The following is a 24,258-nucleotide window of genomic DNA, read 5'->3' on the forward strand; positions in this document are numbered from 1 at the left end:
GCTTTGCTTTTTCTGAGAGAGACTACTTGATCATAGGTAATACTTAATGAAAGCATACTGTATATCCACATGTTTGTGAGGGATCTGATAGAGAGTTAAAGTTTTTCAGGGCAAATTTCATTTACATCAGATGTAAGTGCTCCCTCTTGTGGTATGGGCAACTATCACATTTCTAGTTTTACATTTTTTTAAAGCGTACGTCAGTAAGTTGTACCATTGGAAGGTCCATGTGAGTTGAGGTTTTTCAAATATGATCAACCATTAACCTTAGAACCTTTTAGCTGTCAGATTGTCATTATTGACATGGAAAAGGGTTTTTTATGAGCACATTTCATCAAGTAACAGTCATATGTTTTTAAGCAACCCCCTGAAAGGCAACCCAAATAATACATTGGAAAATCACTATCACTGCTGTTATAATGTTTATCTAAAAATGGTTTGTATTTATTTATTTTTACCAATCCTCTTTTTTTCACCTTCTTTGTTGTCTCCTTACTCTTGCAGACACCCAGACCTCTAAACATCATAAAGCAGAACAACGGCGAACAAATTATCAGACGACGAACCAGGAAACGACTCAACCCTGATTCACTGTCGTCTGAAACCCCAGCCCCCAAGCAACAGCGCATCACCAGCGAAGAGCGAATGAATGGAGAGGAGTCTGACAGAAGCTGTGCTTCAGTAAAAAACCAGCAGCCTTCCCCTCGCTCACGCTCACCACGATCCACTCAAGTCTTCCTTGCCAATCAAACATTGGAGATCCACAGGCGCATGCCTCCGTTGCTTCTCCCCTCACATCCCCCCTCCTCACTGGTAGCTGACGGCAATGGAGGCATCTCTGAGGGGGGTTTAACATCAAAGGTAGAGGGAGGTAAAGGAGGAGGGGGATCAGAAAGAGGAAGTCCAATTGAGAAGTACATGCGTCCATCAAAGCCATCTAGCTATTCGCCTCCTGGTTCGCCCATTGAAAAGTATCAGTATCCCTTTTTCTCCTTACCATTACCCCTAACCCTCTCACCTGACTTGACCCCTGAATCGGATTGGCTCCGATTCTGGAGCAAGTACAAGATGGCCGCTGCATCTGGGGTTCCTGGTAGCATCAGTAACCTAAGCAGCCCTGGCAGCCTCGGGAATAACGCCCATTATCTCGGTGCAATGGTTACTCCGGTACAGCATCATCAGCAAAGCTACACGGTGCCTTACTGCGCTTCTCCTTACTCTCCTCTTCCTCCTCCCCCAGCTCCTCCTCACTATCCTCCCCCTCCACTTCACTCCCAAAGCTCATCTGCAGCCTCTCTAGAAAATGACGCTCCCCTTGATCTTGCAATACGACAAAGAGATACAAGTGCTGCAAATGCGGACATGTCGACAAACGGTGCAGAGAGGAGAAGGCAAGAGTCTCCACTTGCTGAGAGGTTGAGAGAGAACTGGAAAGGAGTGAAAGAGGAAGAGGAGAGGACAGATGAAGGAGGAAACCAGAGGGAAGAGGTAGGAAAGGAAGAAAAGGTTAATTTGGCAAAAAGCCGGTCAAGCGCCCCGACTAATCGCGCAATGGTTGAAGCGTCCACGCAGGACGACCTCACCAATCGTTGCCTCCACTGTGGGATCTACTTCCTAGACGAGGTTATGTACGCCTTGCACATGAGTTGCCACGGCGACCAGGGACCATACCAGTGTAGTTTTTGCCTCCATGTGTGCATGGATCGCTATGATTTCACTACACACATACAGAGGGGGTTACACAGGTGCTTGGATAAAATTTCGCAAAAAGGAGGACATGTGCAGGAGGGCGTTATTCAGAACCCTGCAGTGATGTCAGAGCGAGGGAGTCATAATGTGACACCGGATGGAAAAGCTGAAGGTGATCACATGGAGGTCACTGATGAAAACAATGATGTTGTAGGAGATATTCAGGACAACAAAGAATCAGAAGTTCTTGGTGATGAAACAGAAGTTGAAAAGGAGGTAAGAGAAGACATTCATGACGTCCCAAACCAGGAACTGGAAGGCAAGGTGGCATCAGATAGTAGCAATGATGACACACAAACTACAGAGATGACTGATGATGATGAATCTAAAGATCTTGGTCAGACTACAGAGAGTAATTAACCTGATGCCTTTGACTCAAACAAACCCTTATAAACCCATTTTGTATTGGAAGAATAAGCTGTTTGCCTCCTTGTTCATGGAGGCCAGCACATGTTAAGGTGGACCTAACCTGGGCACTAAATAAAATCCATCCTTATGCTGGAAGCACTTGGCTGTCAAATGGCCAAATATCATTGTAGGATCCTGCTGAACTGCTGCAGGGACAGTAGTATTTAACAACAGAGTCCAGACATGCAGCTTAAATCACCTCCTTTTACTAAACAGCCACTTCATGTGCTCTCCAGATAAAAGGGGTTGAAAGCTTGACTAAAAGTTGGACTGGTCTCATTTGGGATGGGTTTGAGGAGCTCGGCACTTGCACAGCAATTATACAGCAGAGCAAAAAATAAATAAATGCTGGAAGTGAAACACTTTATCTTACCTGAACTGAGCTGGTCTGTTACTTTACTGAACTCCAGACTTGTCTGATTCATCAGTCAGACTGTTTTTTCTTGGTACAACCTGATCTGATGTGGTTAAAAACTAATTTGTTCAGGTCCGGAGCATGTTTGTGACTGTTTTACCCCTGTGCAAATGGATTTCAAACCAAAACTTCCTTTGACTCTCTCAGAGTTAAACTAGTTTGCTCTTTGCTGCATTTCAGCTGGGGTTGCCTTGGTACTAATGGATCTTCTTTCACACGTGCCATGTTCTTTTTAAACTGTTGATGCAAAATTGCCACGGCTGCAAAGTGGCCCTATGTGGAAGACCGGTTGGCTTAAATTTGACCGAGACTTTTTGAACCGCTTGAAACCAGTTTAAACTGGTACAACCAGAGAAATTCTGGACTGAAGTGTTCTCTTCATCCATTTGGATCGAACCAAGTGACATTATTTTCTACCTTCCTCTGTGCCATGATACTAGCTATGTGCCTGGCTGCCTGCCTAATAGAACAACCATCTATTAACCTGCTTAACATTTATATTAATAAAATGATAATAATAATAATGATAATGTTATAGTACAAAACATGCAATTTGCTACACTTTCATATATATAATGTTATTTTGTAAAGGCAAATAATGCTTTTTCTTGCAGGAAATGGTACTATAAAAAGTAGTATATATGAGTTTGTTACTTTTTTTGTTATTTTTTTGTGAGCTATTTGTTGTTTATTTTCTTATGGAGAATAATACATCTTACACACAATGGTACAGCAAAAGCGGAGGCTTGTGAGTATGTCTTTTTGTGTTTCTGTGTGTAAGGATCAAAAGATGTGTCCGTCCCCAAACCATGATGTAAAATAATGAAGGCTTGCGCTCTGATTTTCAGTCCTCAGGGGTCACGTGTTGCACACCAACCCACCAGTTACATAGCATGTGACACAACAGTTTTACATGTTGAATGGTCTAAAGGTCTTAGCATGTTACATGAGGTTCCCTTATATATTTTATGTGATAATAGGTCAAAATGTTCTTTTTGTGTTTCATTATTTTCTGTATGTCTTTTAAATGTGTTAGTAACATGGTTTAGTTGAGAGACTAAACTTTTTCAATAAGGATCAATTATTTGGGGTAACTGTATGAACCTTTTTCTCTGTATTGACACAGAGCTTCTTGCCTACAGTGTTTTATTCAGCCTATCTCATGTTTCTGAGAGTTTGGTAGGTGATCCCTATGTAGCATGGTAGTGTCTTATAAGACCTTCAAAATAAGTTGCATTGCCAATGAACGGGAGCTGTTTCAAGTTAATACTAAGTAATATTGAAAATCCCAAGATTTAACGTTACATTTTATAAATCAGTGAAGTCAAATGTTCTTGTTGCTTTCAATTCAAACTAACTCATCCCTCTCTTCTACCATAACTCAGTCTTTGTTTAAACCAAACTTCACAGTTTTCATCGTTTATGTTCAGAATTGAGAGTTGGGTCCTCAAGTCCTTCTTCTTCAGAGTGAATAAACAAAGTGGCCAACTTGGTTATTTTTGTAAGAGAGAATTGCTTCTCCAGCCTTGATGCCTTAGTTGCTAGAAAACAAACTCAAAAATCACCAAGGGACTCCTTTGAAGGAAATCATAAAAGGCTGATAGGAAATAAAAGACAGAAGGAAAAAGAAAAACTATATATTTTTCTACGGCAAAAGACATGAATGAAAACTATTCCGCAGAGTGCCTGGTCATTTTTACATTATTGTTTTTTTGTAATGGGTATGTAAAAGTTTTGTAAGGATTTAGTAATGTCAGGCAACGTTCTCCATCATGATACTTGATTTGAGCTTTTTCACCTCTAGCATTTTCAGTCCATGAAGAAAAACTCACATGTGCTCTTACAAAATGAAATCAGTTGTTTTGCTAACTGTCAGCTGTTGGCTTACCATCTTTCATTTTAAATTAACTTCTATGACAAATGTTCAGACATATGCCCAATTCAATTTTAAATGGAAGACTCGATGCATGCCGTCATATCACCAGCTCATGGTAAAAGTAGATATACTGTATATACATTTATTTACCATGCCTATACTTCTACACAGTCAAAACAAACTGTCTCAAGAGTGTTTAATATGTCTTAAAACACTAAGAAACCTTTCTAAATATTTATGAAATACATTTACATTTGGAAAATATTTGGAGGAGAATGGCCTCTTACAGCTGCATCATAAATGCAAAGAAATCCGTCTCATCGATTTATACAATTGACATATGACAACCTTGTGTCTAACAAAAAATGCATAACAAGACAATTGCAGGGATTTCAGACCTCTGAACACCTTAACCATGGCTTCTCTATCTGTACCACTTCTTTCCACTTGGGCTTCTTAACTGCATAGTTACATGGTTGAAGATACTTTGATTGTAAAGTTTACCCTTTATTTTCCATTCTATCGCACTGCATAACGACTTCAATAACAAATTCAATAGGAAAAAAACCAACCCCTGAGTTTAATATATATAGGCAGTATTTCGCTAATGTGTAACGTTTTTTAGAACACAGTATACATGCTGTAATTATGGGCATCTTCTTAAGGGCTGCTAGCATGATACAAACTGTTTACATTTGCAAATGTAGCAAAAAAAAAAAAAACAACGTAATGAAGCAGGGCTTACTTGAGAGACAGAACAAAGGGAAGGATAGAGTGATACCTGCTGGCTTGGGTGGATGGGTGCCTTTGAAGAATATACGGGGAGAAGGTGGGGGAATGGGATCATAAGACTTGTAGTGGCTGATAAAAAGGCTTTAGTTTAATGTTTTCATTCATCCCTTCAATTGGTTTTTGTTTGTCTCTAAACCTGCCTTCGAATTCTCGCTGTTGTTCCTTCTCTGGATTGAGGTAGTCCCAGTAGGTAGACAGGAGTTTAAATGGGAGGTAGATGTCATACCGTGTTACCCTCCAAAAAGGAGGTAAACTCAATAAAGGTTAACTCAATAAGCCCAGACAGACAGGAACCTTTAGCTAACTTATTTTGCTGAATTTCTCTCCTACTTGAATGATCCTTGGTTTTTTGTTGGGAGATAATACCAGCAGTACATAATCGAAATGCTCGCTGGAAGCATAGTGTGGATTTTCTCAGATTACAGTTCTTTCACTTGCCGTCAGGATTTATTATAAAAATTCATATTGTAAAAATTCAACATGAATTGTCTTCTTTTGGAAGATGTGAAGTCTTTTTGTAAAGCTTCTCATTAGAAAACATTAGAGCCCAGATCTATTTAAAAAAGAATTAATTGATTTTGCCTTTTTTTCTTGAATCGGGGTGAAGTCCTCAACCATGAAACACATTGTGATACCAAAATATTTCAATGGTTTAGCTTTCTTAAGAAATTCCCTTCTCTGTACTTACTGAGTTGTGAGTGAAAGAACAGATATTTGAAAGAATTGTTCACACACACTTTTCATATTGTAAGTGCCCTGCTGAACCATTTCCTATCAACACCTCATCCTTAAAGCATGTTTCAGCCATCAGCCCAGTCAGGGTGCTGCACCTCTAAAACATTAATAGTTGTAATTTACAGCTATTGATTATGGTTCAAAATTGTCAAATTAGGTAAGAGATGCCGTTCTGCAGGGCACAACTGACCTTGTTTCACTTCATTATTGAGAGTATGTGTACGGTTTGATGGCATTTCAGATCAGCGTTTACATTGGAGGGCCTTAACAAGTGTTTTAATTTTGTCTTTGTCAGAATATGTTCTAGAAAAATGATGCTGTTACTTGCACTCAATTTATTATGTTCTTATTGCCAAGGAAGGGACAACACAAACACACGCACACACAAAAACGAATGCCCGGCAGTGGTACGGAGTGAGTGTACGTTTTGGGATGTACAGTATTAATCATGGGAGAAAAGGGAGCTAAAGGCCAGTTTAGAATTGGTCAGAAACACACACTTACATGCATACACATATCATCTATGTACATTTAACCGATATATTTTAGTAGGTTGTTTTTTTTTTCTTTCTATTAAGTTGAACAGATCTTATAGAAAATTTTGATTTCTAGGTTATTTTCTCTCTCATGTTGTATTTTATTCTGCTACCTTTCTGTACGTTATTGTTTTTAGGTTTTGTCATGCAAAAAATGATATTTCAACAGCATATTTTGACAGCCAAGAAAAAGTTTGTTACACAGCTAAACTTGAAGAATAATGTTGGTGATGACGGCGATGATAATAATTAATAAAAGTAATAACAACATACCGAAAATGGAGAATGTGTGTTTTGTTTATTTGTGAATCCATTTTGAATGGTGGGACGGCTGTGGCTCAGTTGGTAGAGTCGAGGGTTTGATCCCCAGCTGAGCAACATAACCCCGAATTGCTCCTGCTGCTTCGCAGGCGGTGTATGAATGGCATTAGTTACTTCTGATGATACTACATAGCGATCATCACTACCATCTACCTACCGTGTGTGAAAGGGTGTGAATGGGTGGGTGGGATGTGGTGTAAAAGCGCTTTGAGTAGTCAGAAGACTAGAAAAGCGCTATATAAGCTCAAGTCCATTTACCATTTACAAGAACAATGTAACTATTCTGTAAATAAAACAGACGAGCTGTGGGCCTTTGCTGTGAATCTCAGAGAAACTGCAGCCTTTTGGAGCACAAACAAGAACATAACATCTTTTTAACACTATAATACCAAATCAGGTGGATTATTTTTTTCTAACAAAAGATTTGCAATATAAAAAGTCCAACCTCTGAATTGACCTCCTGCTTCTATTCATATCTGTTCCTTCTTCTTGTCCAAGTCGGGAACTTTGACAAACTTAATCAGCACTGCCGAGCTATCTGTCAGAAGACAAAGGACTCTTATCTTACATCTATATTATGCCTAGTATTATCAATTTATCTTTGTGTTCACACTACGAACATTGATTAGAGTTGATTAACACTGCATTAGAGCCTGCAGCAAAATTATCTGGCAGCGTGGTGGATTTTGAATGTGTGTGTGTGTGTGTGTGTACAAGTGTGTGATGATTGGCCACAGAGAGTCAGTGTCAGACTAGAATATTAAACACCCGGGTGTCTACTGGAGAGGTCAACACACAGACACATGCAGCTGCCCATAATTATGAAGCCGTTCAAGGCGAAGAAAGGAAAATCAATCAAATGAATAAAAGGCAGAACACTTGAAAAGGAATATAAAAGCAACATGCAACAGTTCACGGACACTTGTTTGCTCAAAAGAAAGGGAGAAACAAACAGATTCTTGCATACACACACACAGAAGATTTCTGTTTTTCAGCATCCCATTTGCACATCTTCTCTGTATGCACCCGCTGCCGCCTGCCGGCCTGTCTGTCTGTGAGCCTGCCTGTCTTTCTGTTTCAACATCTCGCAAACATCATTTCTGTTTATTGTACTTCATGTTTATGTATGAGTTACCTACACTGTTGACAGAAGGTTTGACTCTGTATGCCTGTGTGTGAGAGAGCAATGAACTACGGAGATGTTTGAATATGTGTGTGTGTGTGTGTGTGTTGGTGTTTGTTGTTTCTCATGCATGAAGCAGCGTTGTTGTTGCCGTTGTCACGACTTCATGTTGGTTGATTGAGATGTGGTTCCATTTTTGTCAGAAGAAATATGTAGAAAGATCAAAGAAGTACCGATTGATGGATAGATAGATAGATAGATTATCTATTTTCTCTGAATGTTGCTCTTGTTGATAGCTACAAAGTTTGATATTCTACAAGCATACTTTGGGAATGATGGTGATAGACAATAAGAGAGAGAGAGGGATATGATCTACCTTCCAGGCGTATTGAATATTGAATGATTCCAACATTGACTGCTCTGAGATATATGAGTGCATTCCATATTCATTTTGAGATATAACACTCTCACAAAAGAGGATGGATAGATAGATGGCTGGATGGACGTCATATGAGAATCTATAGGATCTCTCTAACACTCCAACCAAGCCGTGTCCCTTCTGTTAATGTAATTACAGCTCTACATGGCCTCAGCATGTCAGCTGTTTATCATCAGCCTCACAGTGAGGTCCACTGCAGAGGGATTGGATGCGTAATCTGTTCTTCTTTTCTTATATTTCCTTTATAACTTGAGCTGAGTAAATATCTGCACACTGTCTCTTTTCATCCCTTTTGTTTTGTCTTCTACTTTGCTCTTCTTTACTTCAGATTCAAACACACTTCATTGACATTGCAGGGAGGACATTGTGTACAAAGATTAGAACCAAAAAAGTGTCCTCTTGCTATATCTGTGTTTAACAATACTGTTAAGAGAGTTAAAGACAAAGGGAAACAATAGAGGTTACATTTTTTGGTTGTAGAGTATTTAATTCCGTTTCATTCATTTCAAACTTTTTTTTTTTTCTTTCTCGGAAGGACATTCAGGTTTTCCCTCATTTCCAATGCCGATGAGATTACAAGCACAGTAAAACAAGGAAAAACAAAACAAACACTCAGAATCAGTGACAAAACCCACTGTGATCCTTTAAAAACAGTTACAATTGGAAACAAAGTGGCTGGAAATCAAATTCATTCCTAAACTCTGGAAGAGAGGGAAGAACTCTGATCCTGAAGAGTTTGCTGCGAGGGTCATGAATCATGTAGGTGACCAAATTCCATTCCAACAGGTCTGTGATGGTGAGTATAGTAATATTGTTAGTTTTGATCTTTCATAGAACATGAAAAATATCATTGAACTGATCATTTCTTTAAAAATGTCAAAAGTGTATGCATATGTGTATCAGTAAAAGACATGCAAGGACCTTAGATATCTCTTAATTTTCACTTTCGCCTCCCAAGCATTTTTGGTTGATTTGAACATCCCCTTTAGACTAAGCAGGACAGCTTACCTCTTTGCAGAACTCCTCGTATATGTGTGAGTAGTACGTTGTGTGCAAAACAACATATTGTATATAACAAAATGTTTTATAAATATTTACATGTATCTATAATTATATAGAAAATATAATAAACATTCCCTCATTCATTTCCCACAGTGTGCCACGCTTACATACTCGACCGATAATAAAAGTGCCCCAACACAAAAGTAAAAAAACATTGACGTCAATTAGTGCACAACACCTGCTGCTAATCAGCATTCTTTAAAATAAGTTTGGCTCCCTGGGTTCACGGTGCCACCCAGTGGTCTGCCCAACTACAGAAAACACCCAAAAATGGCTCCAACAATAACTATACAGAAATAATCCGTCTACTGTCTGATGGTTCTGGTGTGCTTTTGTAGATCAATTAGAGATGTTACTCTTAATTTTAGTCTTTTGCAATTCCAGCTTCATAGTTCTGAAGAAGACAGAAAGGTGTCCTCCATATTTTTTCTCGGCCTTTTTTTCTTCAGAGCAGACTTTTTCTGAAGAATGCACACAGATTTCAGCCCTCTCTCTTACACACACAAAACAGCTGCTCATGCTTTCACACATACAATATGCAAATGCACCATGTTTTTTCTGCAGAGGTAGATTTCTAGGGAAATGCAGTAGACGTCTACAAACACACACTCAATTGCACACACTGCATCGCACACAGATTTTCCTTGCCCCGTCCTTCACATTAGGGGCTCGGGAGAACTTTAATAATAATTCTATTAATAACATCTCCTCCGAATAGCACTGATAATGCAATGTGTCTGTCTGCTCTTGTCTGACATGTAGGTGTGTGTGTGTTTCCAAAAAAATATCTCTATTTCTGTGAAAAATTCTGATAAGCTTTTGCTCAGTTTTCTCACCTGCAATCCACCTCTCCTCGTCTTTTCTAACCTTCTCCCCCTTTTTCGAATAAAATACATTTGGATTATCACCGGAGCACATGAGAGGACACCAGGGCGAGATGTCAGAACAGCTGACGATCAAAACCCTTCTCCCCTATAAATACTGGATTTTCAAATATTTCTTCGCAAGCTGGCGTCTTTAGCCCCAGTTTCACTTTTATTTTCAAAGTGTTTCGTTTTGACTTATTATTCATCGTTGTGTATTAAACTTTAACAGAGTCCTTGATGTGGATGGGAAAGAGTTTATCTGTTCCGTGTGGATTTAAAAGAATGTGTTTGTGTGTGTGTGTGCTGTAAAAACAACAACTATCCTTTCTCTTCATCTATCAGCAGAAATTGAGATAAGCAGTTTGGAGGTTCACAAGCAATAAGAGCACATTTTCTAACCTGTGAGTGTTTGAGGAGACACGTCTTTCTTCTGTTTTGGGGCTATGATGCTTGAAGGCTATGTTTTCCTCTGAATGTTGGACAAAAATACCCTCCCTGTCAAATGTATTGTCTTCACATTATGTATTGTTCTTCGTGCATTCAGAGCTGTGATGTATGCTCACGCAGCGTCGGTGCTTCTGTTGCTCTCGGCCTTATTGTCTCCCACAGTCGCCGCCTGTGTAATCATCAGTCCCCTCATTGTGCAATGTCTCCACAACAATTGGAATTTGATCAAATTTGGGAGACTGATGTGTCTCAACACTGCATTCTGACATCTTGGAAATTGAAATGATTAGCTGAAACACTGCTGTAAACAAAAAACAAAACAGGATGGATTGGTTGGTGGTGACAACATGTTTACTATTGCCTTTCGACGCCACGTCTGTGGTCACACTGCATCTTTCATATCTTTCAGAGGAAATGATCAGTTACAGTATTTTGGAACTCCATTTGAGGTCAAGGACATCAACATAGAGACATTCATTTGTGTTTTCAGTATGGGTAAATGGGCTTGAATATGAAGCATCAGCTTGAATTTTGTATCAGCATTATAATAAGCAACTGAGTGGTCACCTATCTAATCAGTGCTGAGATATAAATGTATTAACTAAACAAACATTAATGTGCCCTGAAAAGTTTTAGATGTAGTAAAAAGAAGAAGACAAAAACCCAGAAGTTTGTCAAGTATTCTATATGCTTCATAGGTCCAGTACCTTGCTCAGGGGCAACTCTGCAGTGCTCTGGAAGTGTCCTTGCAGCTCTCCATCAACCAGACCCAATTCCATACTTCAGTCTGTCTGGGACTTGAACTGGTGACCCTCTAGTTCCCAACCCCATGTCCCTACTGACTGAGCTACTGCTGCCCAAAATGAAACATTTAGCACATATAGACTGCAGTGATTAAAAAAGAGAGTTGAGAAAATGTCTTAAGCTATGACAAATTTTAGATGGAAAAATAGTATCTCTAACATAACCATCAAAAATCATAACCTTGATTAAAAAAGTTAAAGAATTTAGACCAATTCAAACTTCTATACATTGTATTTTTTTATTGTTCTCTTTCGCACATGTCCATGAATATGAAGGAAATGATCCGTCAGATGACACTTAAACCCAAAGAAGATTTAACATTCGGAAAAATATTCTCCGGTTACTCACTTTCACTCATAAATAAGAAAAACAAAGCTTTGCTCAGAGATCACTGGCGGTGCATGTGTTTATTCCAAAACAAAAGTAGGAGACCTTCAAAACACTGAATGACCAACTTACAGGGTGATTTCATCCTCTATTCATGCTCATCAGACTCCTAACTGTGCTGACAGAAACATTTGCCAGTTTAAAAATCACAGCCGATGGCAACTTCACTTTTTCTCCTGCTAATTTCCTCCATGATGATTCTAATGGTGTGTATACATCTTCACTTTGCTTTAGGCTGCTGACATTTCACATCAACAATCATTAATACGGCAACAACTTTAAATATATTCAAACCAAATAAGCAAGGAATACGCTCGGATACACAAAGTTCCTCTGGGATACCGGGGATCTTGGTAGCTTAAGATTCATTTTCATTAATATATTCCCTCCTGGTGTAATTTTGCTTGGAGAAATTTGCAGAGGGATGATTTTGATGAATAAGGGTGTTAAAGGGTCAACCAGCTGTAGGCCATGGTCCAACCCTACACACCAACAACTATGTGCTGAAACAGACGCTGAAGTAAAATCTTACTTATGTATAATTTTATATTGTTTTGAGTATTGAATCGATTTAGCAACAGTTCTGCCTGAAGTTGCCCTGACGGGTCGCATCATCTTCTTTCCAACATTTCCAACAAAGGCTTTAATTGTTGAACAAGTGTCTAATTGTCTAACACTTTACTGGATAGAGAGGGTCACATCGGGACAATGAAACAACAGACAACACAATTTAAGCTTTAGAAAGGCTTATTTAAAGATAGAGTCAGTAGCTTTTTCTTAATATATATAAAAATATATATATATTGACTTACAAATGTAATGCTGCTCAATCATCACTGATGGGCCTCCAAACATGTGTGGTATTAGCTGTGTTTGCAATAAATACCACTAATGGATTTTGACGTTTTGTTTTATTTTGGTTGAAATGGGACATTTCTGGGTGGAGAGCTGATGTATTTCCTCCAACCAATGACAGTGGGCAGCTTGGGAGTGGATAGAAATCAGCAATTGGACGTACCATTCAAATCGACAAATATGACAGAGGTGGATGAACACAAGTTGCATTCAAAAGCAGCCTTCAGTTTTGAAGGGCCAATATCTGGAAACAGCAGGGCAGGTCAAGTGCACAAGGGAACAAGAAGTCTACAGGCTTTCAGCAACTGAAATCTGAATGCGAGCATTTTCTATTAAAAACCAACCCCTTTTATATATTTGAGTTGTGTTGTGGTTACATGCTTTCTTTTTAATGTTTTTTTATCAAGTAAATTGACTAAAGAAAACATGACCTCTTACCAGAACTACAACAACAACCATGGATACTCTCAATAAAGAATAGACAAGCCTACAAGTTGACTTTGACCTTCCATATGTCATTTTATCAGTCAATGTGATTACATATATTCTAATTTGTTTTTTCAATTAAAGATGCCTACCGTACGTGAGGCTATCTTCAACTATTCCAAAAGAACAAAATAATTTCTTACTTCCTTTTAATGGTACTTCATGGTAATCTGAAAAGGAAAAATTACTCTACCTTGATTACTTATGAGTTATCAGCTGCAGGCATTGATTTGAATTCTGTCTTAATAATGTGGGTTAAAGTGACACAATTTTTATTACAACTCAGGTCACATGGATTCACTCAAATAGTGTTCTCCTCTGTTATTTGCTTAAATACAACGGAGAGGTCAAACTATGCAGATCTTTGACATCTTTTTAGAGCTTCTTTTTCATTAAATTTAAATAAGTGCAAAGAAATTGCAAAATATTATAACAATCTGCTCAATTATCACAGTGCATTAGGTAAATTAATTTAATGAAGGTGTGCATGTTTGTAGAGTAAAAAAATTAATAAAGGAGTAAGGAAAAACACGTATAGTCAATCAGTTGGGAAGGATGAGGTGAAGGCATCTCCTACCTCTCCTCTTGTCTCCACACTCCAACCTCCAAACATCCATTATTCAGTATACCTTCAGGTCAAACTCTCAGTGTCTGCCTGACACCCACTCTTCTCTCTCTATAGTGTACCTCCCACTCCCCTTTCCTCTTTTTCCATCTCCCTGTCACCTTTCATATCCACCAGAAATGACCTCAGGGAGGTGAGGCCTGGCTGTGAATGTCAAAATTTTATTGATGTACTTTTTAAGGGTTTAATTAAAGGTATAAGCACATATATTGTTTTACGATTTGGTAAAAGTTCTTGAAGTTTTTGTCACTTGAAACTCTCTTATTACTCTACTTTTGTCTTGTTGGTGCATTTTATATGAGTCATCAGAGACAGAGGGATGCTTTCAATAAGAGATAGTCAGATTTGAGTCATTACTCAAGTTTTTGAATTTCCAATCTGAATTTTCTGTTTTAGACACCAGTGTTGAGGTTGGTTGTCTCTCTTTGGTGAAAGTTTAAGAAATCAATCTGTTCAACAAGTGTTTCTTCAGATGGATGTTCTTTTTTTTATCTTGATTCACAGAGCAGTAGGCAAGACTAAACGGGAGCTACTGTGCAAAAAACCTTCTGTGTTGTATGTCTGAGGGCAAATATTTTCTTTATTTACTTTCATCATCAAATGTTTAATTCTTATTACTCTCATCTTTCAGACGTGGCACTTAATTCTCTTAATTTTGCATCTTCACCCAACAACTACTGATTTCAATAAACTATAATTGTTTTCTTGATGAGGAAAACTATGAATCCTAAATATTCTTTTACACCGTCACCATCATTAGCTAAAACTTCTCACTTGGTTTCGTTTAATGTTGGAGACATTTGATGTTGCTTTATGATGTTTTCTGGTCCTGGTTGTAGAGATGCTCATCTTGCTCAAACAGATTCTGGCTGTTACCTGTACTGTACACTGTTTCCTGGCCACATAATTCATAGCAAGCAATGCACAGTAGAAGAGTTGTGTGTCCTGCCTTGAGGTCATTTCTATTATTGATGTGGCCTTACAGCTTTCATTAGCATCAGTTTGGATCCTTACATCCAGACTTCTGAGAGAAAAGTGATAAAAACTCTTTTAAATTTATTTTATATTCTGTATGGCTCACACTAAGCCTATTTTAAGGATTAGGATGTCCTAGACTATAGTTTATTTCACATTTTAAATAATACATAGTGTTCCGCACAGAAGTGGTCTTTCAAATTAGCAAAGCAAATTCACAAAACATCTGTACAGCTCTTATAGGTTTTGTATAAAACTAAGAATGAAAATGAAGCTGTAAGCATCTATATGTGTTGATATGGAAGTAGTCAGAGTGCATTATTGCTGATGCTTTAGATCACTGGTTCCCAAACTGTGGTATTGTTGAACTTGTTATGAGACAAATTAACTTGCCAAACCCTCAAAAACATCTTAATTTCATGTAATAACAAGGGGGGGAAAGGCCTGGCTTGTTCTTAGTAAAATGTTTAGATGCTATCATAGGGTCATTTCTGGGCAGAGATCCATGGCTTCCACTACTGTAATAACAACTTTAATTGTCAATGAATCCGTCTATTATTTTTCTGACTCTCGATTTATCCTGCAGTCTATTAAATATGTAGTTGTAAAAATTGCCAATCAGAAGTTATATGAGCACCAGGGGACTTCTCCGATGTCCAAATCAAATATCAATTTAAAAACTTGAAATGTGTGCCATATTTTGATTGATGAAGAAAAAAAGGATTATATCTAAAAAAAATATAGCTGATTTTCTTTTAATTGACTAATCACTTAAATGACTGTGGAGAGATAAGACACAGCACAACCAATAGAGCAAATTCACATCAGTTTTAGAGAGAGAGAAGGGAGTTGACTGCTGGAAGTCAAAAATGTTGCATTCAAAGGTCCCATATTCTGCTTTTTCTGGTTTTATATGCTCTTTAGTGTGTTTTCCAAGTGTCCTGTGCATGTTTAGGCACATCTATGTGCAAAAATTCAAAGTCCGCAGAAACGCGGCTTCTCCTACGTCCTCCTGTTAGCTGTAGCATTAGCTGCATGTAACGCTCGGTTCTAGCCCCCCTCCATAGAAATGTGTCAGTCTGACGTCATTGTCAGTGTGAGATCACTGATCTAAGCCCATTGGCTCGTTGTGGCAAGCCCTGCAGCTCATGTTGAAATTTCCGAGAAGCGTGCTGAGCAACTGACCAATAACGACAGAGCGGATCGGCAGACCAATCAGAGCAGACTTGGCCCACGTGGGGTCTAACAGTGTGGGCTCAACAGAGTGTAGCTGACGGACTCAGAGCGTAGAGGGAGCAAGGAGGAGCAGTACATGAAAACAGACACTTTTTTCAGACTTTAGCTATTGTGAATGTACAAAAGTAGGAACATAGATTAAATATATGAACCCCAAAAAGGGCAGAATATGGGCTCTTGAAATGTATGTACTGCTTGTTCAACAGTTGTTTGATATATTACTATTTAAAACATTCAGAGAGGATTTGAGTTGCTACTTGAATATTTTTTTTTTTGGTGCTGGGGTTTTTCCTTTGGCGTTGGGTGAAAGCTCTTTGGGGGGGCGCCAAAAAATCCTCTGTGCAGGAAAAACCCTGAGTGCTGTAAAGCCAGGCGCCTCTGCCAAACCTGCATATTGCTGTAAACAGGCTTGGTGGATTTAACAGACTGAGAGGGGTGGAGAGGTTTTCTAAGGTGAGCTATAATTTTGAGTGACGCACGACTTGGTGTGAATGAGCAATTAGATGGAGTACTTGAGTAATAAAGCAAAGAAGAACAGAGTAATCAGTAGAAAAAATGTTAAAGCCTAGAAAGTCAAGACAATGAAGAGGTGAGATTAGAGGGAGAGAGACAGACAAAGGAGGAACATGAATTATGAAGCGAATGGAAGAGCTTGCATGACAGAGAAGCAGAGACATGGATTGTTAAGGAAATGAAAGTGCCTGCCAAGTGATATGAATTGACCGCAAAATCTTTCAAACACCAAAGGCATTTTAAGGAAGTGAGGGAGAGGCAGCAGAGAGGCTGGACTGAGGAACAGTGAGGGGAGGGGTAAGGAGAGAGAGAAATGGAGAACAAATGCATCGCAGGGAGTTAAAGAGTGAATAAATGAAGCAGCAAGAGAACGCAGGAAATGATAATGATCCTTGTGGAGTTAAGCGGGAGAGCATTAGGAAGGCGTAAGTTTGAGATAGGGTGAGTGACGGATGATGGGAGAGCCGTGGAAAAAAGGGAACAGGGGGAAATGAATAGTGAGGACAAGATGACAACAGAGATAGAAAGGTGGAGGTCTTTCTCTCCTTGTGTCTCCTCTTCTCTCATTTTCTATTGCTTTATCTCTCTGTGTCATGCCATCATTCAAGAGATTTACCTATTTTTTTCTCCAAATCTTCATTGTATTATTCCTCTTGACAGTTTTTCTTGTCCCACTTGTTTTATATATATATATATATATATATATATATGTATATTCATGTTCTGCACTCTGTGTCACAGAATTCAATTTGTATAACCCATTCTACAATCATTCATACACAATAGCAGCGGCTTCAGTGCTAGGTGCTCATGATGAAACTATTATCATACTCATTCACACACACTGTAACACTGATGGCACAGCCTTCAAACCGTTTGGGGTTAGGTGTTTGGACCAAGGACACTTCAGCATGCAGACTGGAGGAGCCTGGGATTAAACCGCAGATTGTTTTATAAATTGAAAACACCTTCTTCCTGCTGAGCCATCGAAATACCCAGTGTAGAAAGACAAAATCTTGTTGTGGTCTAAACACACCCTCACTCTAGTGCTCATTGCAAAACCCCTAAAAAACAAACGGCGATAACAACTAGGGATGTTAATGATTAATTGGTAATCGTTTAATTGCTGTTAAGAATTTATCCGATTAAAAATGTATTAACCGACAAGCTGTTTACAATTTTACCGGCGGTCACATGTAATACCATCTTATACCAAAAGAGGGTGTCCGTCACCTTTGCAACTAAGAAAATGACTGTTATTACTACCAAAGGCCCTAACACACCAAGCAGACGGCAAAGAACTAGTAGCGACGAAGGCCGCCTGTGCGCCTCACGTCTTGGCCAAAAAGTTGTACTAGAACACACAGCAAAGACTACAGCCGAAGGCCAACCACCACATCTGAGCATGCGTGAGAGGAAACAACTCTCGGAGAGGTGGAGGCGACAAATAAGGAGAAACCGCACTAATGGGTGAAAGCATGGATAGGCTACTACAGCAGCAGGCTCAAGGGGCTTTCCTGAATCTGTGTCGAGAGCTGGATATAAATGAAACCTCTGAGCACTTCAGCCAATCAAAGAGATTCCTCTCACCGACCGCCGACCCCGATTCAACATGTTCGATTCAAGATGTTGAATCGGCCAAAAAAAGGGCAACGCGTGCCGACGTGGATGTGTGTGTGGATTCCCAGTCTGATCCGGGCCACATTTAAAAAAACATTGTGAACAGACAAACAAAAAAAATCTGGTCTAAGCAAAAAATGTGAATTGAGCATTAAGGTTTGCATTGTGAACACAGCATTAGATTAGTTTAATTTAAAAATGTAATATTTTTAATAGGACCACAAACTGAAGGTTAGAAATGAAACTGGCTTTAACTATGAATGATAAAGTTATGATTATGGTAATAACTGTAATCTGGGCACTACATTATTTATAACTAAACATTTAAATGTCTTTTAAAGTACATCCACAATAATCCAAGTAAAATAACAGAAAACAAAAGAAAGGCTCCTATACTGACTTGAGCACCTAAGTCTGCTTCTCTCGAAGCTATAAATAAGTTTACCTTTTATCACATCTCAGATTTTTTAAATGTGTTTCATGTTTCATTTCCTCTCTTTACACCAAAAACAGAATAGTAAACGTCCACACCATCAATTACTGTACCAGTCAAAAACACAGCCAGCCTCTGCTGTGATCCTTTAACAGATGCAGGTGGATAAGATTCCTGCCTGGAAGAGGATACAGAGAGAGCAAAGCTATAGTGCAGCAATGAAGGGTTTGCACCACTGTCCCAGATCGTGATTGAAAGACTACACGCTGATGCAAGTTTCACTTGCCCTCTCTGGCCCCTTACAATACTGCCTATATATAATAATAACATAATGAAATATAATGAAATAATATAATAATATAAAAAACAGTAACACATAATGAATAATTTCACATCTTTGTTTTGTCAGTTATTCTTGTGATATCAATTCATTACTGCTGCATCATGTTGTAAAAGTGCCTGCGCTCCAGGTGATAGCTGAAAGGCAGCTGCTGACAGCTTCACTGCTGTCACTCCCTCGAGCGTGCTCACTTGGATTGTTCACCCGGACACGAATTGTACATGGGTTTTCTCTCCTGTTTTTGTGTTGTTTTAAGGTTTATTTTGGGGCTTTTTGTGCCTTTATTTGAGAGATAGGACAGTGGATAAAGTCAAAAATGTATGTGTATGTAGGCTCTGTCAGGTTTAACTGGCTTAGAAACCCTCACCAAGCAAGCCAAATCTGAAAATAATGCAACAAATGTAGAAATGTTAGTGTTACAGGAATTAAAAAAAATAATAAAAGAACAGTTCCTGGGCAAGTGGTTACATTGGTGGGGCTAGTTATCTTGAAAAGCCACTGGTCCCAAATTTAACTTGATGTCCACCTGTGTTATTAACTTTATTGTCTAATGTATCCCGTTTTTTATATTAGAAAAGGAAATTAAAATAATTATTAGTATAGTATAGTATAGTTAAATTCCATTTTTATGCTGTCATCTTTGCCATCTTTGTTTTCTAGACAGAAAAGAGAGCCATACCATCAATCAGTAGCTGTTGGTGTTGCAGTCTGCTGATTGGTGCCCACAAAAGATGCCCCTGTGTGAGGAGTCAGAGGTCTTTAATCACAACAGGGACCATATCACAGAACAGATTATTGTTTTGATGCCCTCTGAGGCTGAGGCTGCCCTCTAGTCCGCCGGCATGCAATGTCAGACAGTGACTTTAGGTACCTTATAGACAACAAACTTCAAAGAATAAAGTTAGGTTAATAGAATAACTGTGAGGCAAACTGTGAGTTCTACTGGATCTGTTGGCTTGTGACATTTACAGATTATAATATCATTAATCGGTTTAAGATAATCTATAAGGGTCTATTATTATCAGAATTATAGAATTTATAAACATGTCTACAGCTCTCCACTGACGTGCGAGTTGGAGCTAGATTTTGTTTGCAGTGCTTTTCATTCTGCACAATGTTTGTGTCTTTAATTCTCTGTGAGATACAGCCATGACACAGACAGACCGACCGTCCACATTCACCACTCGGAAAATACCTGCTTGTAAAGTCCTTTTGGCGTCTAATGAAGATGCACACGTTTCGTGGTGAACACAGGAGAGAGACAACCTGATCACAACATTCCTGTGTGTGTTGTTTTTAGCCCCGACGTGCAGAGTGTTGGCTGTGAGCTCCATACACCACTGCACAATGACTGACATACAGAAATACCCCAAACACAGCAACATGACGAAAAGAAAACCTCAAAATACTGAGGCTGCAGGGTCTGGCAGGGTCTGTGAGGATCCAGACAGCACCACACACGTCACTTAGATTATGGGTGATAATTAAGATGGAATATTTTCAAATTGGCTAGGTCTTGACTGTATTTTGGTAAAATCCTCCTCATTGTACCTTTTAAAAAATGTAAATATATTTTTTTACTTTTAACAGTCTTTCAAATGAGTTAACAATTGCTCAATGGATTTTATATAGCAGAACTGTGGACAGGTTGGTAATGTAATAATAATAATGCGAAACGAAACAAAATCCCAAAAAGTTGAAAAAAGGTCACAATTTTCGGTGCCCAGGGCCTATATTTTTGTTGCCATGGTATTGAAACAACTATCTTATTGTTTGATTTTTCATAGTAGTGAAGTTAAAAAATTCTGGTATTGTGAAAAAAAACTACGTTCAGATGTACTTGACTTAAATTAAATAGTTTTGAACCAATAATACAGCAATCTGTATTCTCAATTTTCAGTAAATGATTTTAAGTATTGCAAAGTATTGCAATACATATTGTATCTTAACCCATTACCAATACCCAGCCCTATTGCAAAGTTGCTGTGTAACACTGCACTATTGTTGTCTAATGAGTGATTGGAAATGATTTCTTCTTGGTGCCCAACAGTACTTACCAGTGGCAGTATGGAGCAACTCGCTATGCATGTGCCTGTGTTGGAGCGGCAAATAAAAAATAATGATTTTATCCAGGTCTTATAAATTACGGTACCAGTACAAACACCAGCATATTCACTGATCCCCCCATCCTGCATTTTAAGCATTTTAGATATTTGTATCAACATCAATATCAAACAAACCCAAATATGTTATTTTCTGACATCTGCTTCTATAATCAATCTATTTCCTCCTCTAAAGTAGCCCATCCTTTTTTCTCTACAGTGCTTTTTGGCTTCTGAAATGATTCTCATTTCCTGCCTCATCTCAACACCCTGAGTCAGTCCCTGCTGGTCTGCTCCACTGAATAACTTTTGATTGTCATTATTAGTTGCTGAATGCGCTGCAATTTTATTCCTGTAACCACAACAAAGCCCAGGATGCTGTGTGGGCTGCTTTCCCAGAACACCACACTTATCATACTTATTCTTTGTTGTTGTTCATAGATTCTCTACTGGATGCTGCTGTGTTGTTGCTCGTCCGATCACCTGTCTGCCAGGGATTGTATCAGGTGTTGTTTACAACCGCTTAATGACTGTCAGCTCTCCCAGACCCTCACTGCTTGTTTCCTTGTTATCCGAAGTGGATTGTGACTCTCCCACACAAAAAGCCTTAAAAGAAATATGATTACTCAATATTTTACCTCAAGTGTGTGCATTGTGCTTGCTAGTGAGTGTCTCAAAGGGACTATTTAGCCCGGATGCAAAATCTAGCTGTTTAAATTATTGCTTACACAGCAGCACCAAAGATGCTACACACGTACACACTAGCACACTGAATACCCATAAATGACACCCATGTTTCTGCAGCATATACTGCACCAATGAATCTTTATTGAGTTGAGTCATAAAACAGCAAAACTTGAGAAGAAGATATTTCCCTTTTCACAGTGAACGCCCCGAGGGATGTTCAATCCGAGCAGCTTTATGTCTGAATGTGTTTTGACAGGATTTATGATGTGTTAAAAAGTTGTTGTATCATGAAGAAAGGGTGACAGAGCACTAACTGTAAATTCCAGGAGTACAGTAACAAAATGTAGAATTTTATCTAGGGGAGTTTTCTCTGAGAGTTTGAAATCAGATTTAAATCAACAGCCAATCTGTGAGTACATATTTCAATAAAGGTCCAATCGATGTAAAGGAATGATGAAATACTTGAAAGTCCTGATTTCCAAAATTTTCCTCAAACAATCTCAAAAATCATGATAACAACTTAACTGGCATATGGTCAACATGTTATGGCTTTCTATGAGGTTTTCTTGTAAATGGATATCTTTGCTGAAATTTCCATCCTCATTGTTTACTATCTCATTACACGTGAGATAAGAAAACTGGATTTGAGATGTGGGATGACATCTATAACCACTGCTACCTGAACTCTTATATGTATATGCGTAAATCAAAGACTTTGTTCACATATGCACTCCTGAAAATATCTAGATAACTTCAATAGGACTGCTCCAGATATTCTCCTGGCTGTTCACATTTTCACCTCACAGCGGAAGACTATCGATGTCAGACAGGAGGGGGGACGGGGGGGACGGGGGTGTCCTGAGGTAAGACGCACAAGTAGCAGACAAAGCAACAGAGTCCGCTATGCAGTTCTATAATGAGAATATTTGCCTTTATATTAATGCTTCGTGTAGTTGAACGGAATCACAATATCAGCAAAAGATTGGAGAAGAACATACTGGCGAACAGAAAATGTAATGCGGAGATCGTAGTGGTCGCATGCATACATGCTATGCACAGTGCAGCAGTCACAGTATATTAATGTCACTCCCCTTCCTATTGGCTCGAGGTGAATTCTCTGAATAATATTCTGAAGCGTTCTCACATCAGCTCACTCGGCTCACTCACAAAAAATTGGGGTCTGCCAGAAGAAATAAGTACGAGTGAAAAATTTGGCTGTTTGCGTTCACACATACGACTCCTTCAGCAAATATCAGGAGTTTTTCAGGTGTTTTCAGCTTGCTTTTTAAATAAAGTTGTACCCATCGAAAGACAGACTCACCAAATGGTGCTTTTTTAGACACATACAGGGTCGTATATGAGACTGAGATTGGGCACAATCTAAAGGCAGTTATTACTAAGGTAGTCTGCTCTTATGGGGAAAAAAGCTAGTAGAAGAAAATAAAAAAGGGTACCATCTCTCAGAGTGTTTCTTGCGGGGAGAAAGGGGTCATGGGAATCTTTGCTACAATTTTCTTACACTTTGCAGGGCTTTGGTAGAAAGACAAAAACAGCTGCTGAGCTTTTCAACTGGAGAAATGACACTGCAGGTATTTCTGATGTTTAGAAAGCAGACAGTGACTGATGTTGAGGTGATGGTTGTAAAAACATATCTGCAGACTTGCATAAGTGGTTATAACAAATTGTGTTCTCAACTGTAACAACCCCCCCCACAAAATACAGCTTTTGTGTTCATGGATGGTGGATGGATTTTTTTGAGATTTTGAGATAATGATGCTCTGGACCTTTTAACGAAGTAACTCTCCAATTCTCACTGATGTGCATATTATTTTCTAATAATGCGTTGCGTTATAGATAAGCATATGGTCCCTCTGCCCCTCACCTTAAGTCAGGTGGGGGCATCGGGGTGAAAAACGGCTCATCCTGTTGGGGTAATGTCTCTCTAATAACCGAGCCACCCTGCTGCCTGTAATATCCAGGAGGGGATGAGTAGGCGAGCGTGTGTGCGACCTGAATCTCTATTGTTTTCTGCACATTAAACTCCAATTTGTTTGTCTGCACTCGACTGTGACAGCCGGCCGAGCCATCTCGCATAAACACCTGGTGTGTGGTGTCAACAGCAGCTTTGAGCTGCTTCGACAGAGGGGGCACTGCAGGGACAGTCATTTGTTTGAGGAGCATAGAAGAAGTGTGTGTGTGTGTGTGTGTGTGTGTGTGTGTGTGTGTGTGTGTGTGTGTGTGTATGTGTGTGTTTGTGTGTGTGTGTGTGTGTGTGTGTGTGTGTGTGTGTGTGCACGCGCACATAACCTCAGGATGCACATGTGCTCATTTTCAGAACACCAAAATAAACATGCTATGATTTTTATCCTCAGGATATGCTTTTAGTGAACTCATCATTTGTTGAGTACTTAGTTACCATGGCAACA

General features: G+C 39.0%; 1 protein-coding gene across 1 annotated transcript in view; it reads left to right on the top strand.

Annotated features, from left to right (window-relative positions):
• The window catches only part of trps1 (trichorhinophalangeal syndrome I), a 109,132-nt gene extending 102,342 nt beyond the window's left edge, over positions 1-6,790 (top strand). Inside the window, 1 exon segment of the mRNA XM_065947944.1 lies at positions 505-6,790. Within this exon segment, the coding sequence (XP_065804016.1) occupies positions 505-2,109 (1,605 nt within the window). The 3' untranslated portion in view covers positions 2,110-6,790.
• The last annotated feature ends 17,468 nt before the right edge of the window (positions 6,791-24,258 follow it).

This window comes from Labrus bergylta, chromosome 19, assembly GCF_963930695.1.
Source record: "Labrus bergylta chromosome 19, fLabBer1.1, whole genome shotgun sequence".
NCBI classification, from domain to species: domain Eukaryota; kingdom Metazoa; phylum Chordata; class Actinopteri; order Labriformes; family Labridae; genus Labrus; species Labrus bergylta.